Consider the following 17,782-nt stretch of genomic DNA (forward strand, 5'->3'; position numbering starts at 1 on the left):
AGTCTCGCTCTGTCGCCCAGGCTGGAATGCAGTGGCCGGATCTCAGCTCACTGCAAGCTCCGCCTCCCGGGTTTACGCCATTCTCCTGCCTCAGCCTCCCGAGTAGCTGGGATTACAGGCGCCCGCCACCTCGCCCGGCTAGTTTTTTGTATTTTTTAGTAGAGACGGGGTTTCACCGGGTTAGCCAGGATGGTCTCGATATCCTGACCTCGTGATCCGCCCGTCTCGGCCTCCCAAAGTGCTGGGATTACAGGCTTGAGCCACCGCGCCCGGCCCAAGGTTTTTTTTATAGCACACGATAAGGAGTGTGGCCTAGCAATGAGCCACAAGTTGAAAGATGATTGGGAATGCCTTATTTCCATCCTGTAGCTCATTTAGAGAAAAATGCCAAAAAGATGAAATCTGAGGCCATGTGAATGAGAGGGCCTGTGACATGGCTTACAGTCCCTCCATAAACGGCAGCAAAGTGACACCTGAGATGTAAGTGCTCCTTCTCCTCTCACCATCTTAAAAAAAATATGGGTGCAGGCCAGGAGTGATGGTTCACGCCTGTAATCCCAGCACTTTGGGAGGCTAAGGCAGGCGGATCACCTGAGGTTAGGCATTCAAGACCAGCCTGGCCAACATGGCGAAACCCCATCTCTGCTAAAAATACAAAAATTAGCTGGGTGCGTTGGCAGGCACCTGTAATACCAGCTACTCTACTTGGGAGGCTGAGGCAGGAAAATCACTTGAACCCAGGAGGCGGAGTAGTGAGCCAAGATCAAGCCACTGCACTCCAGCCTGGGCAAAAAGAGTGAGACTCCATCTCAAAAAACAAACAAAAAACAAAAAACAACAACAACAAAAAAATATGGGTGCAAAGTCACATCTAAAGCTATTCAAAAATATGAATTCTGGATTGGCCCACACTTGCTTTTCTTTGTTTCTATACTGAATAGACTCTGAGCCACACCTGAATTCAACATTACAAGCTTTCATTTATCCAAAGGCTGGGTTTTCGTGGCTGAGGACTGCCTTGCCCTCTCTTCGGTAGTACTTGTAGTTTGTATTCACCTGGGGACTATTTCTCCCGACGAAAACTCCTGTGAACTCAGTGGAGAGTGGACAGCCAAGGCCCGACTGAGATGTATTTGGTGGGCAGGGATTGGGGAGGCAGACACCGCAGCCAGGCCACATCAGTCCAAAAGGACTGTGGATTCAGGTTTATACCCCAGCCAAAGTATAAATAACCCTGTGTTGTTGATCTCTGGCATAATATGGAAATAGTTGAAACAGTAGCTATTTGATCTGTTCATGCCAAGGCCCTACCCGGCTCCTACTTGTGTAACCTGGACTGAAATAGCCTCCCCTGGCTGTCTCACAAGTCGCAGAACCATCCATCCCACTCCTAGGTGATCAATCTGTGTGCATTACTGTCATTTGAGGGCAGAAACCACTAAATCCCCAGCTGTGTCAGGCACTAGCAGGCACCAGTCAATGTTTGGTGAATGAATGAATGCCTGTCTAAAGCATGAGAAAAGCACAACATCTCAGTGCAAAGGAAATTCAAAAAGAAAAGAACTATCTATCATCCCATAAATGCAATTGATTTGATTTTAGTGTATTCCCTTTCATTTCCTGTGTGTATGTTTGTACATCACAGTGTACAGTCTACTTTATTCTGGTTTTCATCAAATAATAAGTTATAGTGTTGGCCAGGCATGGTGGCTCATGCCTGTAATCCCAGCATTTTGGGAGGCTGAGGCGGGTGGATCACCTGAGGTCATGAGTTTGAGACCAGCCTGGCTAACATGGTGAAACCCCATCTCTACCAAAAATACAAAACTTAGCCAGGCGTAGTGGCAGGCGCCTGTAATCCCAGCTACTCAGGAGGCTGAGGCAGGAGAATTGGTTGAACCCGGGAGGCGGAGGTTGCAGTGAGCCAAGATCACGCCACTGCACTCCAGCCTGGGCAACAAGAGCGAGACTCCATCTCTAAATAAATAAATAAATTAATTAATGTGTTGTCATTATTAATTACTTGCTATTCTGTCATATGGGCATGCCATAATTTACTTACTCCTTCCATATTTCCTTTCATGCCAAATTCTTAATGAATTTGGACATCTAGCTTTCCAGCCTACAGCAAATTAGAGGCAACAAAATGCCAGATTATAGCAACAAAGACAGACACTGGGGAACCCTAGCCTGGGACATGGTGCATAGTAGATATTTGCTGATGGCTGACTGGATGGATAGATGGAAGATGAGTTAAGTGCAAAGTAAATAGCAGACGATTGTGCTGGGCATTGAAGTGCAGCACAGTGAAGAGTGCTCACAATCGTTACAGCTTGTTTGAACCATGTGAGACCTTAGAAATCATCTTGGTGCAGGTGAGAAAAGAGGCCTCGAGAGAAGAATAAATTGTCTGAAAGCCCATTGCAAGTTGATGGCAGAACAAGAACCTAAAGCCCCCAGTCCTGATTAGTCTAGAGTTCAAGGATTTTAAATATGATGACTTCCCCTCCTCCACACGCCCCTCCTCCACACTGCGAGTGGACAGGAGCGGCCCTGGCCAGAGTCAGATCAGGAACAGGGCTTCTCAGTAACATCAGCACCTTCGGGAACCAGGAACACTGGATGGTAACTCCTGGCTGTCCCTCAATTATCACTTGTCATAGAGCGGTGTGCGAGGGCCTCCCTTCAAATTGTATACAGCTTTCATGAAGCCCGGAGTGAATGCAGTGGGTCTGTGTCATCTTTTTACCATTCTTCAACTCCTTATAAGTGCTCAAGAACTCTTTCTGGAAGAGTTGCAGGTCTTGAGTGCAGAGGTGACAACCGATGTGTGTGTGCACATGACATATATCACATCAATACTACACGTGCATATGTGCACGCACATGAACATGAGCATACACACATCCTCCAGGCTGCTGCCTGTTTCCATCTTAAACCCTGGGTATAAAGGGCAGAGTTTATCCACAAGCTTTCTTGATAACAACGGAAGGTTTCTTTCACACAGATGCTATTTCGTAGAGAAATTAAGCTTAGGTGCAATTAATAAACACATTTAATCAGTAAAACTGATGCCATTTTCTACAAGTACTGCTAACCTGATCTTTACTTACTGGTTTATTTCTTAGAAACTAGATCTGGCTTCTGGCCTGATATTACTGTTCTCCTAAAGAAAGTCTTAATTTATAGATGGGTATAGGCTCAAAATTTGTTTTTGCAGCTTTGGTTTTTTTGGTTTGCTCAAAACATATGTTGTTTGCTCACTTCTCATTTGAAAAACAAAACCTGTATATTTTGAGCTGGAGACAAGATGTACTTGGGTGTTAATTTGGTTCTCATGAGGAAGGAGAAAAGGTAGCCAACCACGCATCTGCACAGTTAAACCCCGAGTAGAAGAGAAATATTAAGGGCGAATGCAAAGATGTAAAATGTAGACTAGATGCTGAAAAGGCTAAGGTGGGCAGTAAAAGTGGACACTCGGCTATGCCCAGGGGTATGCAACAAAAGCTATGTGGTCCCAGGGTAGCAGCAGCCCCTGGTGCCCCGCAGAGACAAGCACAAATGCTCTCTGGAGAGGAGCATCTCCAACTTAGCTCTTCAGAATTCCTAAAGATATGTCAGCAAAAATGAGCGTGCAACCAAAAATTACCCAATACAGATGGAAACAAGCCCTGGTGAATTCAAGTCAGTAGGAACAATAAACAACACTGTCCCAACCTGACCTATGTCCAGAGGCACCACCTCCAGCAGGGCTCACTCCTGCCTCCTCCCATCCCACTCACCGTCTGTATGTCACCATGGGCTTTCCAGGAGTTTGCTGAAACTCAATTCCCCACAATTCCCCTACTGTATACAACGAAGGGCAAACTCCTTAGCAGGCACAAATGGTCCTTCACAACAGAATTCCAATGTCCCTTTCCAGATTCATCTCCTCCCACCCCACATTCCTTCCCCAACCAAACACCCTTTATCCTATGCTGGACAACACAGCATCCCTGAACATCCCATTTTTTCGTGTTCACACCTTTGCACATGCTGCTCCCTCTTCCTAGGATGCCCTTCCTCACTTTCTCCAACTGGCCAACTCTAGTTCCTTTCCAATGACAGCATAAATGGTACCTCCTCTGTGAAGCCCCTTGGACTTGCTCAGAGTTAGTCACTGCTTCCTTTGAATTCTCTTTATAAGATCCCAAATGGTCACAGTGGGCAGAAACCTTGTGTTAGGAAATTCTTCAGCACTGGAGTCACTCTGGTTGCCCAGGATGTATTTATTAGGGCAATAAAGAATAAATAAAGAGCTTTGGAATCAGAGACACCTAAATTCAAATCCTAGGGAAGCTGTGTAACTTTTTAGAACCTAGGACTGTAAAATGGAAATAATAAATCAAATCCTACCACCTGGGACAGAGCCCCTTACCCCTCCCACTTCCATGGCAGACATTACAAATCAATCACTGCACCCCTTCCACTGAGTCCAGGTCCAGCCCTGGAATCTTCAGTGTGGTCCTCAAGACAGTTCTTGCCAATCATGTGGCGCTGGCGCATAAAACAAAACTCACTTCCCATTTCAATCATGGGGTAATCAAGACCTTGTAGATGAAGTAGAGTGCAGTATTTGACTCAGGCAGACCCTCAAAGAGCAACACCTATTACTATTTTATCTCCCGATGCTATTTGATGCACTGCTGATTTAACATGCTTTCTGAAGGGTGGGGAACATTACCTTACTAAATATACACTCTGGTTTTAGAGTTTAAAATGCAGAAAAAGTGAACCTTACAGAAAATCTAGTGAGACTAATGAGTGAATGAACTTCAAGAAGAGTGGCTGGGGGCCCCAGAAGCTCTCCAACCTGGGTATGTCTGCCCACCAGGCCCTTTTAGGGCTTAAGGATGGGGCTGAGAGCAAAAGGGGACAGTTGCACCTGAGGTCCCAGGCATAGTCCACGTGACCACAGTTCTCCTATCCTGCCTTGGCCAGTAGTGCCAAGAGATGCCAGGAGAGAATATGTGCCTGCTCAGTGCCCTGCCCAACCTCCAGAATTAGGATGGCCCTGTCACAGCCCAGTGCTTCTTGATTTTGTCTATTTTTTATATGGCAAAATATATATATCACGTGAAATTTGCCACTTTCACCATTTTAAGTGTACAATTCAGTAACATTGATGGTATTCACAGTGTTGTACAACATCACCACTACCTATTTCCAAAACGTTTTCATCACCCCAAAAGAACTCTGTGCTTACTGACCACCAACTCCCCATGGCCCCTGCCTCCAGCTCCTGGCATCCACCATTCTACTTTTTGTCTCTATGAATTTGACTCATATATACAGAATCATATATATGGTACCTCATATATATGGAATCATATAATATTAATCCTCTTGTGTCTGACTTATTTCACCTAATATAATGCCTTCAAGATTCATCTGTGTGGTGGCACGCATCGGAAATTCATCATTTTTATGGCCAATATCCCATTGTATGTATATAGTACATTTTGTTTACCATCTGTGGACATAGACTGTTCCCACTTCATTATGATGAATAACGCTGCAGCAAACATTGGTGTACATGCATCTGTTTCAGTCCCTGCTTTCCATTCTTTTGGATATACCTCTTAGAGTAGATTGCTGGGTTATATGGTAATCCTATATTGAGATTTTTGAGGAATCAAGCCCACCGCTTTTAAAGAATTCTCATAGCACTGCTAGCTAAATGGTTTTGGAAGTAGTTCTATATCGAATTACAGCACGGATTGGGGGCAGTACATTTCCAGAGCTCATCCCCCACTGTGTGAAGTCGGAGGCACAGTACCAGTGGAGCGCCTAAGAGCACTGGCCTAGGAGTCAGAAACCCCACCACCCCGCAGCTGTGCAGCTTCCAGCGAGCGTCCCACTTTTTCTCCATCCATTTCCTGGTGTGAAAAATAAGAACCACAGTACCTATGTTGTAGGACAATTGTGAGGCGCACATTAGCTGAGGCAGGCAAAGTGCACAGCAATCGATCAATGGTCATTACAACCTTCACTGCTGCTTGCGAGGAACTGTTCTTCTACTCTATTGCTGTAGCTGATGAACCACTGGACATATAAGAGTCCCAGAAGGTGCACATGGGAAGTTCACAAGCTTAATTTCAATGTAAAAGCAACAAATTCTGACAATCTCAGGAGGTGGGGTCTTCTCAGAAACCAAGTCCTGTTGAAATCCAGAGACCCAGAGAAAGGGGCTGGAGTACTCACAGGTGAGACAGGGAGGTCACGTCTGCGAAGATGCCCTCTTGGAGGGTGGAGATGTCATTGCCATGGAGAGACCTGAGAAGAAAAGAGGCTGCTGGTGCCTTATCCATGGACAGAGATGGGAGACCCGCTGGAGGGAGAGGCCCAGCCCTCTGCAGAGACGGGACAGGCCGGGCCTTCCCTCTAGGCCTCTCAGTCAGTGTCCCAAGGGAGATGGCCCCCAGCTCAGAGACCCTGCCCCACTGGCCACAGGGAAGAAACCCTTGAGGTGGACCGCCCTGTCCCCCAGCCCTTCAGAGGACTGAAACACCGCGTTTATATTACAAACAGGACCTGTGCACCCACAGCCCTCCCTCTTTTAGCAGAGGAGCCTAAGTGGGAGGCGCTTCTTCTTAGTAAGGAAGTTAAGAAGGCCAGCCACAGGTTAGGGCTGGGAGAACGTCACCTTGACCCTGGTGGGCTGACTGAGGCCATCATCATGGACGGATCGAGGGCTTTGATCCCAGGGCAAAACCTCCCAGTGAGAACTCATAGAAGAGGTTCACAAATCCCTTGCAAACATTTTTAAATCTGAACAGAAGTCTCACATGCAAATGAAGGGCCACCTTATTTTGGATGTCCCCCCGCCAACACCACAAACTCATCTTGGGGGTGACAGCAACCCCCATTTCTCAGATCATTTCCTATGCACGCCCTAGCTTCTTGGGAATGAGAGTATCCACAGGAGCTTAAGTGACAACGCTCTGGACTCCACCACGGCACAGTGTGGACCCTAGACATGAGAACATTTCTGTCCACCAGGTGGGTGGCGGGACCCTCGGTGGGGTGGATTTCCTGGCGAGATGGCGAGTGAGGAGACTTACAGCAGGCGCAGGGAGCGGAGTCCCTGGAAGGCCAGAGGCGGGATGCACTGCAGGGCATTGTAGCTGAGGATCCTGTGGAGGAAGGAGGCGGAGGAAGGGCACCGAGTTAGTGCCTGGCCCCCGTGGGCACAGCCACCGCCCAGGACGCGGAGGCCCCTCTCACCCAGCAGCCTCCTCGGGCTCTGTGAGGGGAGGCAGAGCAGCCGGCAAGCTTATGGGCTGGGCTGTGCCCTGAGAAGCTGGTGGTCGTGGGCATGCCCCCTAATCCCTTTCTGCCTCAATCAGTTCCCTTGACTGTAAAATAGGGACAAAAATAATGCCAACTCCATAGGGCTGTCCTGGGGGTGAAATCCAGGTGAAGCCCTTAACACCATGCCTGGCTCCAATCAATCCTCAACAAAGGAGAGTTGCTGTTGTTATGATTGAGAACATTCCCTAAGGGGCTGCCCCAGCAAGGTGCGTAGGCAAGTTCCCTATGAAGGTGACACCCAACCAGGACCTGCCTGCGGGGAGCTCACTGTCTCAGCCGATCACTTCCAGGGTGGACAGGCAAAGTCATCTACAATAATTTACTGTTGAAAAGCTGTGACAGAGAGGAAGGTGCTGTTACTACGCCCATCTTATAGATGAGGACACTGAGGCCTTGAGAGGTGAAAGAACTTCTCCGGGGTCACATTATTAAGCCATTAAGAAGGGGCCAGATCCGGTGGCTCACACCTGTAATCCCAGCACTTTGGGAGGCTGAGGTGGGCAGATCACCTGAGGTCAGGAGTTTGAGAACAGCCTGGCCAACATGGCAAAACCCCATCTCTACTAAAAATACAAATATTAGCCAGGCATGGTGGTACACGCCTATAATCCCAGCTACTCGGGAGGCTGAGGCAGGGGAATCACTTGAACCTGGGAGGCAGAGGTTGCAGTGAGCCAAAATCATGCCACTGCACTCCAGCCTAGGTGACAGAGAGAGACTCTATCTCAAAAGAAAAAAGTTATTAAGAAGGGATTTTCATTACAGCTTTCAGTTTCCAGAGCCCACAGGCTAAGCCACTGTCCCAAAATGCTTCCAAGTAATTGAATCCATCCAGGGCAGACAGGCAGATGAATAAGGGAATCACACTTGCAACAGTGCCATGCTGGAAACAACCTGCGTGTCCCCAGCAGACGGACGGATGAGCAAACTGTGGCACATCCACGCCTGTGCAGGGGAACACTGCTCAGCAATGAAAAAGAGCCACCGGCACACGCAACACCACACCACGCTGAACCCCAAAATAATCATGCTGGGTGCAGAAGCCAAGCAAAAACGACTTTTTCCATTTGTATGTAAAACCCTAGAAAATGCAAACTAACCTATAGTGACAGAAAGCAGAGCAGTGATTGCCCGGGTCTCAGAGCTGGGAGAGGCAGGAGCAGGGGATTAGCAAGAATAGCACTCTTTTCTTTCCTTCCTTCCTTCCTTCCTTCCTTCCTTCCTTCCTTCCTTCCTTCCTTCCTTCCTTCCTTCCTCCCTCCCTCCCTCCCTTCTTTCCTTCCTTCCTTCCTTTCCTTTTTTCTTTCTTTTTTTTTTTTAATTTTTTTACAAGGTCTAGCTCTGTCACCCAGGATGGAGTGCAGTGGCATGATCTTGGCTCGTTGCAACCTCTGCCTCCCAGGCTCAAACCATCCTCCCACCTCAGCCTCCCAAGTAGCTGGGACCACAGATGTGCGCCACCACACCTGGCTAATGTTTTGTATTTTGTATTTTGGCTTGGGCCCACATCCTGCTCCTGGAGAATGGCTGGGTCAGGGCCCCTTCCTTTTCTGGGCACTGGCTCTACTGTTCTATCTGTAAAATGAGGTGTGGGGAAGGTGAATGAGATACTTTTACACACCAGGCAAATATAAGGGACACTTGGTAATATGTTCTGATCAATTGCTTGGAATATAATTAAAGCCAGCATTTAAATATCTTAGAATATGGCCACAAAAAATGTTCAGAGGGTCACCGCTCACAACAATCCAAACTGGAAGCAACCCCAAAATCCACCAGGACTAGAATGGATGAGGAAAGTGTGGCCTGTTCCTCCAAAGGAACACTAGCTAGCAATGAGAGCGAACAGACCACAGCTGCCACGGTGGCATGAATGGATCCCACGGACAATGCTAAGCAAGAGAAGCCAGATACAAAAGACTATTGCCCATATGATTCCACTTGGACAAGGTTAAAAATGGACACAATTAGACTATATTATTTAGAAATGCATATGTCGATGGTAATGCTGTAAAGAAAATAAAAGAAGTGATCCTCATCAAGTCAGGACAGCAGCTGCCTCGGGGTAGGGGAGGAGAGAGCAATAAGGATCAGGAAGGGACAAGATGCTAGCCTGTTCTATTTTTTTTTTTTTTTTTTTTTTTTTCTGAGACACAGTCTCGCTCTGTCACCCAGACTGGAGTGCAATGGCATGATCTCGGCTCACTGCAATCTCCGCCTCCCAGGTTCATGCGATTCTCCTGCCTCAGCCTCCCGAGTAGCTGGGACTACAGGCATGTGCCACCACGTCCGACTACTTTTTGTATTTTTGGTAGAGACGGGGTTTCATCGTATTTGCCAGGGTGGTCTCGAATTCCTGACCTCAAGTGATTCACCTGCCTCTGCCTCCCAAAGTGCTGGGATTATAGGCATGAGCCACCGCGCCCAGCAGAGTGTCCCTAATTTTTGACTTGGTATCTACGCGTGTGCCAGCTTTATGATTATTTGTGAAACTGTACATTTTTTTTGCACTATTTATTTTTTGCATTAACATTTTCTGTATATACCATATGTTGTATTTCACAATGAAAGATGTTTTTTGAAAGTCTTTTAGGCTCTCGAGCTGGGCATCCTCTCCAGAGGGCAAGGCGTCTGCAGGTGAGGGATCGCGGTGCAACGCGCAGCACAGGCTGGGGCTTGGGAATGACTCACAACCCAGGCCCCGGGGCGCCCACCCCAGCCTTGCTGGGACTCACAGCGTGGTCAGCTGGCTCATGTTGGTGAAGGAGGAATTGCTTAATGAGCTGATCTTGTTGTTGCTCAGGTCCCTGGAAAAGGCAAAGGCATCATGGTTGAGAAAGAACTCACTCAGTCCTGGCTCACGCTCCTGGGCTTCTTCCCCTCCCTCACTCTGCCCAGGGCCATTCCCCAGCCACGTTGGCCAGGGGTGGAGAGGAGCCCCGGTCACAGTGCTTGCTTAGCTACAGCCCTGCGCTGCTCCCTCAACTCCCTCGGGTACACACCAGGCAAATATAAGGGACACTTGGTATATGGAGGCTTGGCGCCTCCATTTCCTGACCCCTACCCCCACCCCTCTGCAAGCAGAGCCTGGCTCTGCCCCTTTTCACCATGGGAACACTCCCACCAGGGTGTCGGTGGCCTCCCGACCAGATCCAGCACTCTCTCCTTTCTCTCCTGCCAGCACCTTAGGCGGGCCGGTTCAGAAGCCCTCCCTGCAAGGCAGTCCTATGAGGGAGAGGGCAGCCCCGTTTGACAAAGACCCAGAGTCTCAGCGGGATCTGTGACTCTCGAAGGGTCACCAGCTGGTCAGAGGCAGAGCCAGATTCAAACCCGGTCCACTGGCCCCAAGCCCAGGATGCTGCCGTGGCCTCTCCACATCACCTGTGGCATCTGACACAACTGACCGCCCTTCTCCTCTTCTCAAAACTCCCACCACCCGCTTTCCTCCACTCTCGACTGTCTTCGGGGGCCTTTGGCTGTGCCTCCTCAGTCCCTGGTAGAAGCTTCCTTCGTACTCAGCCCAGAGGCATGGGGATCGCTAAACCCCATCTATGCCCCTTTTAATTCAATCTGGGTGCCCTCGGGGATGCCCCTGTGCTGGCAGTGCCCCCCTCCCGTGGCCCCAGCCTGTCCTCTCATGAACTCCTCCTCTTGATGCCCACAGACACTCAAACTCCGTCCACGTCTTGTGCTCCCCACCATGCCCCGTCCCCCAGGCTCCAGCTCCATAACACTGCCTGCCCACATGTCCGCCCTCTCGTCCCACCCATCTGATCCGCCCCTGGCTGGTGGCCCTGGTCACCTCTCACGATGTGCCCTCCTCCTGAGCCAGCATCCTCTCTCTCGGGCTCCTGCCTGGATTCTGGCCTCATCTCTCACCCACTGCTTTGCCCTTTTGATCCATCTGCCATGAGGGTGGCACCACAGAATCTCTCTATGACGCAAAGCCGACGCAGCCACTTCCCCACTGAAACCCCACAGTGGTACCCATGTGCCTAGCATGTGGACTCCAGGCCCTCTAGCTGGCCACCTGGCGCTCCTGGGTCTGGTCCCTGTCCCCCGCCCCTCTGCTTCCCGCCCCAAAGGTTTCCCAGGCTTAGGATTCACTAAGTTTCTTGAAGTTCTCTGAGCAGACTACACTCTGTGCCCCCAGACAGCTTATTCCCTCTGCCCACCAGTGAACTCGAACTCGTGTTCCAAGATGCCCTCCCCACCAGCCCCCTCCCTGAGTTGATCACATCCTCCTTGAGCCACGGCCCTAATCGGCATTGACCTCTGTTGGAACCCTTATGTGCTCCCTCCCCTCCCCCGCATGCTCCCTAAACCATGACAGTCTGGAGAGGGGGCCATGACTTCGGGGCCTTCACATCTGCCCACTTCATGTACTCAGGAAACATTTAGAAAATGCAACGATGTGCCCTGCCTTCATCTTCTCCTCCTGAACGTTCCTCTAATCTAATTCCAAATCATTCCACTGTCTTTGGAGATATATGTAAGTGCTCTACTGAATGTTCAACACACTTTGTGGTCGTTCCCTGTGATGAGGAGGTGGTGGCACAGCCCCCAAGAGGCAGTTTCACTGGCTCAAAGCACTCTGACACCAGCCACTGAATCACACTACTCCATCCCCTCTCCACCCCTCCTATTGGAATGTTCAACACACATTGGCCAGATCATTAAGCAAAAACAGATAAATTGGAGTTTCAAAATCCTGTAAGCCAGAGCCGCCCAAAGTAGCCAGTCCTTGAACTAAATTTCACCAACCCACAATAAGAAACTTGGGCCTTGGCCAGGCGCGGTGGCTCACACCTGTAATCCCAGCACTTTGGGAGGCCGAGGCAGGTGGATCATGAGGTCAGGAGATCGAGACCATCCTGGCTAACATGGTAAAACCCCATCTCTACTAAAAATACAAAAAATTAGCCCGGTGTGGTGGCGGGCACCTATAGTCCCAGCTATTCAGGAGGCTGAGGCAGGAGAATGGCGTGAACCCGGGAGGCGGAGCTTGCAGTGAGCAGAGATCGTGCCACTGCACTCCAGCCTGGACGACGGAGCGACAGAGCGAGACTCCGTCTCAAAAAAAAAAAAGAAAGAAAAAAGAAACTTGAGCCAAGATCCGGTCACCACACATAGCTTACTTTAGCGAACATTGTTTCAATAGCAAGACTTTCTCAAGGAAGGAAGCAATACATGGATTTAGATTCTGGTGTAAGCACCTTATCTAATTACAAACCCATTACAAACAGTTCTGGGACTGATGTGGGCCCGTAGACTGCACTTGGAGTGGCACTGCTCCAAACTACACTAAGATGGAATGTTCTCTGGACTTCTTTTTGGTAGAATCTGGCCAAGGAGCAGATAAAGACAACTGAAGTGAGGAGTTAAGTAGGTTAGAAAACTAAAAGGAGCTGAACTTATTATCCTGAGGCTTATTTTGTATATTTCCATGGAGTAGAAGGGGTCAAAGGTGGAAATAACAGAAAAGCAGAGGTGTAGCCTAAAGAAAAACTTAGTTACAGGTATGTATTTGTAGCTGCCATAGTTCATACTTGGTTTGAGAGCTGAGCTGGACCGAGAAGCCTTCTATCACCCTCTGCTTCTCCTGGATCCTAACCTTGCAAGAATAACCCCTCCTTTTCTTTTGTGTGTGTGTGTGTGAGTGTGTGTGTGTGTGTGACGGAGTTTCGCTCTTGTTGCCCAGGCTGAGTGCAATGACGTGATCTCGGCTCACTGCAACCTCCACCTCCCAGGTTCAAGCTGTTCTCCTGCCTCAGCCTCCCAAGTAGCTGGGATTACAGGCATGTGCCACTGTGCCCGGCTAATTTTGTATTTTTAGTAAAGATGGGGTTTCTCCATGTTGGTCAGGCTGGTCTTGAACTCCAACATGAGTTCGAGAGGTTATCCGCCTGCCTTGGCCTCCCAAAGTGCTGGGATTACAGGCATGAGCCACAGCACCCAGCCAGGATAACCCCTCTTAACAGTCACGATCAGCCTCAAGAGAGCTTTGGGGAGATGGCCTGGGCAGGAGAAGGAGGCAGGTCCAACCCAACAGGGCCTGGAACTATGTAATTGCCAATGATGGCCACTAGGTGGCAAAACAGCTCTAGGCACAGCTGTTTCCAGAGGGGAGTGGGGAAAGGGAAAAAGCAGGATCTGCCCATAAGTGAGGTCTGTAGGAAATTCCAGGAAAGCCAGAGTCCTGACGGTTAGATGCCAAAGGCCCTCCTGTCCTCAAGCGGACTGGATACTTACACGAGCTGCAGGTACTTGAAGGTAGACAGCTGTCCCGGAACCAGCGTGAACTGGTTCCCGTCCAAATAGCTGCAGAGGGAACACAGCGGCGTTAGTGCCCATCTCCACCTCTGGTGGTGCCCCACGCTGGGGACAGCCTTCCCTGCAGCCAGGGACTTCTCTCTCATTTCCTCTCCTCCACATAGGCCACACGATGGGCCCAGAATTACTTACAGGAGGAGAAAACATGTACATTGTTGAAGCCATTTGGGAAGGTGCCACCCAAAGGACTTGGTAAAAAGCCAAGAGTCACATGGCCTCTCTTGGTTCCCTTCTCACTTCCCTTCTCACCCTCCCAGCCTCCTCCTTGTCCATGGACACTCCCTGAGCACCTACCTTCCCCTCCCTGCTCTACTCTTTTCCTGGCCAAATAGATCTGATTTGCATGTTACTGGGCCCTGCCAGCTCCCAGGGCGCCCTCTCCGCCTGCTGGCATGGGCTGTGAAGTGGATTCACAGCCAGACTGCCTAATCAGTTTCCCTCATTCCATCAGCACCCCTCTGCCTTCCTGCCTTCCAGGCTCTGTGCCCTGATGTCACTTCTCCACCTCGCTCTGCAGCCAGTGCCACCACGGCTCTCTCACGGCTTCCTTTCATTGCACTGTCATGCCGCCCGCCGACTGTACACTACCACCCATGCCCAGGCTCCTGTTGCAGTCTCTTCTGTCTGTTCTCTGCACCTTGGACCTCGCTTCTGGCCTCCACTCTACTCACTGCTATCCAAGTCACTGTCCTTAAAACCAAGCCCACCGAAATCCTCCTAAGCCCTAAGATTCCCAAGGTTCCCATTTCTACAGGATAGAGCTTGGGATTCAAGATGCTCTGAACCTCCCGCTCTTCCCTTCATCATTGACCATTCATGCCTCCAGCCTGAAGGTTGCTAAGCAGTGGCCCAATGCCAGGTGCTGAGCCAAGCTAGACTCCGGCACAGGAACCCCCTATACCCCCAATAACTACAGCCTGCAGGACAGCTCTCCCCCACTTCCCAAAAGCCCCAGAGAGGAGCAAAGCAGGGCTGTGCTCATCCTTACCCCTCGCTCTGTATCATACAAACTGACTTCCCACCCATCTCATTTGATCCTTAAAGCAGCCCTTGTCCATATACCCAAGTAGTCCCATTTCACAGATGACAAAACTGAGGTTTAGAGAAGTTAAAAGATTTTCGCAAGCTCTGAACTTCAGCATCTTCAGTCAAAGAAGGTAGGCTACCCTACCCATCCCATTATTCTCAGGGCTGCTAGGAGGCTCCAAGGAGAAAACTAGGATTCATGAGGTCTGTAGGACACTAACTCTGCAGTAGAAAACAGGGTGAAGATGGGGCAGGCCGGGCCCAGGAAAAGGCCCATAGTGGTTGATGTGCTTGTGAGGAAAAGGCCAGCCTTGCTGGTAACGCAAGAAACAACAAATGAAAGCTTCCTCACTGGTCCCGGGAGTGGGGGAGAAAAGCTCAGCTTTGGAGGCCTGGAGGGATCGACCCCAGAGCACAGGAAGAGGTCAGAGGTCAGGAGCTGGCCAGAGCTTTTCATCGGGAGGTGTCTGCTGAAGAGTCCCAGGTCTCCATCCCTGTTTGTCAAATGCATCTATGTCCAATCCTCCACATGCGCTCAGATACCAAATACCAATCAGCCAGGATTTCAGCACCACCATACTCAGTGCTGACCCAGGGAAGCAAGAAGGCAGCCTTCTCACATTGTCAATGGGAGTGCAAAGGAAACAGGTTTTCTTGGAAGACCATCAGGCAAAAGGCAGCAAGAGTCCTGAAAACGCACCGCTCTTTGACTGGCGATTTCAGTGAAGGCGTGTTAGCATTGGTTCTATTTATGACAGTAAAAAAAAAGTTGGAAACAACTTAAATATGCAACAAAAGGGGGTTTGTTATCTGGATCATAGTAGATTCCTGTGAAGAACATTACACTGCTGGTACAAAAATCACATTTGTAAGTCTTCATGACACAGGAGCGTGACACAATGATAGGTGGGAAAGCAATGTTTTCCTTGTTTTAAAGGCAGAGCTTAAAGGGAGGAAGCACTCGCTGCCATGTGGTATCAGGTGACCGCAGAGGGGGAATCAAAGAGAAGCTCAAAGGCTTCCTGGAGGCAGCGTTTTCTACAAAGCCCAAACTCCAGCTCCTAGTCAGCTAATGCCTGCCCTGGGTCACCTCCTCCTCCCACTGCCAGGCCCCAGCCCCTCAGGAAATGTCCCCGCTGTCCCCGTCCGGTGGACCCCCGTGAAGAGGGCAAGGCCTTGAGCTACTCACAGTTCTGTGACATTCTTGGGAATGCCCTTGGGCAGGGCCCGCAGGTGCTTGTTGCTGCAGCGGACCACGGTGTCCAGGCAGGCACACTCCTGTGGGCACTGCGGGCGCGGCAGGCAGCCCCCCTCCTCCTGGCCTAGGGAAGAAGGCACAAAGTCCCTGTCAGGAAGGGGGACGAGCCGCTGTAGGGCCTCCTATAGTCGGGGCCATGCTCTGGGGTCTCTCAGAACAGAAGACCCCTCTGACACTACCTCTGCCATCAGCAAGTCTCTGCACCACACCTCCCCCCAAGCCGCCACCACCACTAGGAATGAAGCCCCTAGAGCAGTTTTGAGGTTAAAATAGGTCTTGAGTTGATCTCTTTCTCCTCAAACTCAAAGTGGACCTGGTCGAAGTAGGGCAGGAGGATGGCCCGCACACCATCCCATCCCTGGAATGCCGGCTACTCCGGGCACCGGATCGACATTGTCTCCTCAACCGTGCAGTCAGGGGTGCAGCCTTGCCCCTAGAACGCAGGCACGAGGAGGACGGAGACCTGGGCCTCTTTTCTCCTCTTTTTTCATTGATAGAGCCCAGTGCCGAGTGCAGTGCCTGGCACGCAGCAGCCCTCAAAACACATGAGTTGAGCGAATGAATGAACAAGTGGATGAATTTCCATTTTACTGAGCTCTGGAGACGTTAGGCAACTTGCTTGACTCATAAAGTTGGTCCAAGGCAATGCAGAGTCTGAGCCCAGGTCTGGCTGAAGCAAAATCTGAGCCCTCAATACCACACCATCCCTTCATTGATTCATTCATCCATTCAATAAATCTGTGCCTTCCTTTCTGCTGACTGGGTGTCCGAGAGATGATAATATCACCACGGTCAGAGTTCTTGAGGACACTGGGATGCTGGTAGCACATGCTCCCCGGTGACAGTGACCATCAGTTATGCAGGCCCCACATGATAAGGGTGAAGTCACTGAGTCCTCAGAACAGCTCTCTAGTGAATATGTTACTATCAGCCCATTGGAGCAATGAGGAAACTAAGGGCAGAGTGGTTCAGAAACTTGCCCCAGCCTGGAGCAAGCAGCCTGCCTCCAGAACCTGCTCCATTGGCCACCAGGTTCTCAGCAGCAACATCTTAGAAATACTCACATCCTTTCACCTCTAGGAAGCTGTTCTAGTGGGGAGTGGAATATATATGTAGGGAGCATCTAGAAGGGTGCTCCTGGCAGCACGATGCATTGGAGTGGGACGGGGGAGGTTGTCTGAATGCCCAGCAGCAGCGGCTGCTTACATCAATTGTGGTGCCTTCCAGATAGCGGTTTTCACAGGTGGCCCTGCAAGATCCTTTGTGTGCCACACTCATGCACGTGAGCACACAGCAAAGATCTGGAAAGCCACATAGCAAATGTCGACAGGAGTTATCCAGAGTTGGGGCATGGGGGCTGGGGGGTTAGTGGGCACATCAGTAATTTTTTTTTTTGAAACAGATTCTCATTCTGTTGCCCAGGCTGGAGTGCAACGGTGCAGTCTCAGCTCACTGCAGCCTCCACCTCCCGAATTCTAAAGATTCTCCTGCCTCAGCCTCCCAAGTAGCTGGGACTACAGGCATGCGCCACCATGCCTGGCTAATTTTTGTATTTTTAGTAGAGAGAGGGTTTCATCATGTTGGCCAAGCTGGTCTTGAACTCCTGACCTCAGGGATCTGCCCGCCTCAGCCTCCCAAAGTGCTGGAATTACAGGCATGAGCCTCCGAACCTGGCCTGTCAGTAACTTTTGTTAATCCTCCTTCTGGTTGTCCTTGGTGGTGGTTGTTTTTCAGGAATGAGGATGCATTTCTTTTGTAATAAGAATGATAAAAGGAAACTGTATCTTGGAAAAAATAATGCTTCCAAAGGAT

The 17,782-nt window shown here is 50.0% G+C and overlaps 1 protein-coding gene across 4 annotated transcripts in view; it reads right to left on the reverse strand.

The window, feature by feature from the left end:
* The window catches only part of SLIT1 (slit guidance ligand 1), a 190,613-nt gene that overhangs the window by 25,707 nt on the left and 147,124 nt on the right, over positions 1-17,782 (reverse strand). For all 4 annotated transcript variants that reach the window (XM_065521219.2, XM_005566094.5, XM_065521217.2 and 1 more), the window contains exons 21-25: positions 15,902-16,034; positions 13,606-13,674; positions 10,089-10,160; positions 7,104-7,175; positions 6,244-6,315 (exon numbers count right to left, since the gene is read on the reverse strand). In XM_065521219.2, the coding sequence (XP_065377291.1) occupies positions 6,244-6,315; positions 7,104-7,175; positions 10,089-10,160; positions 13,606-13,674; positions 15,902-16,034 (418 nt within the window). The remainder of the gene's footprint in view (positions 1-6,243; positions 6,316-7,103; positions 7,176-10,088; positions 10,161-13,605; positions 13,675-15,901; positions 16,035-17,782) is intronic.

The sequence above is a fragment of the Macaca fascicularis genome, chromosome 9 (genome assembly GCF_037993035.2).
Source record: "Macaca fascicularis isolate 582-1 chromosome 9, T2T-MFA8v1.1".
Classification (NCBI taxonomy): domain Eukaryota; kingdom Metazoa; phylum Chordata; class Mammalia; order Primates; family Cercopithecidae; genus Macaca; species Macaca fascicularis.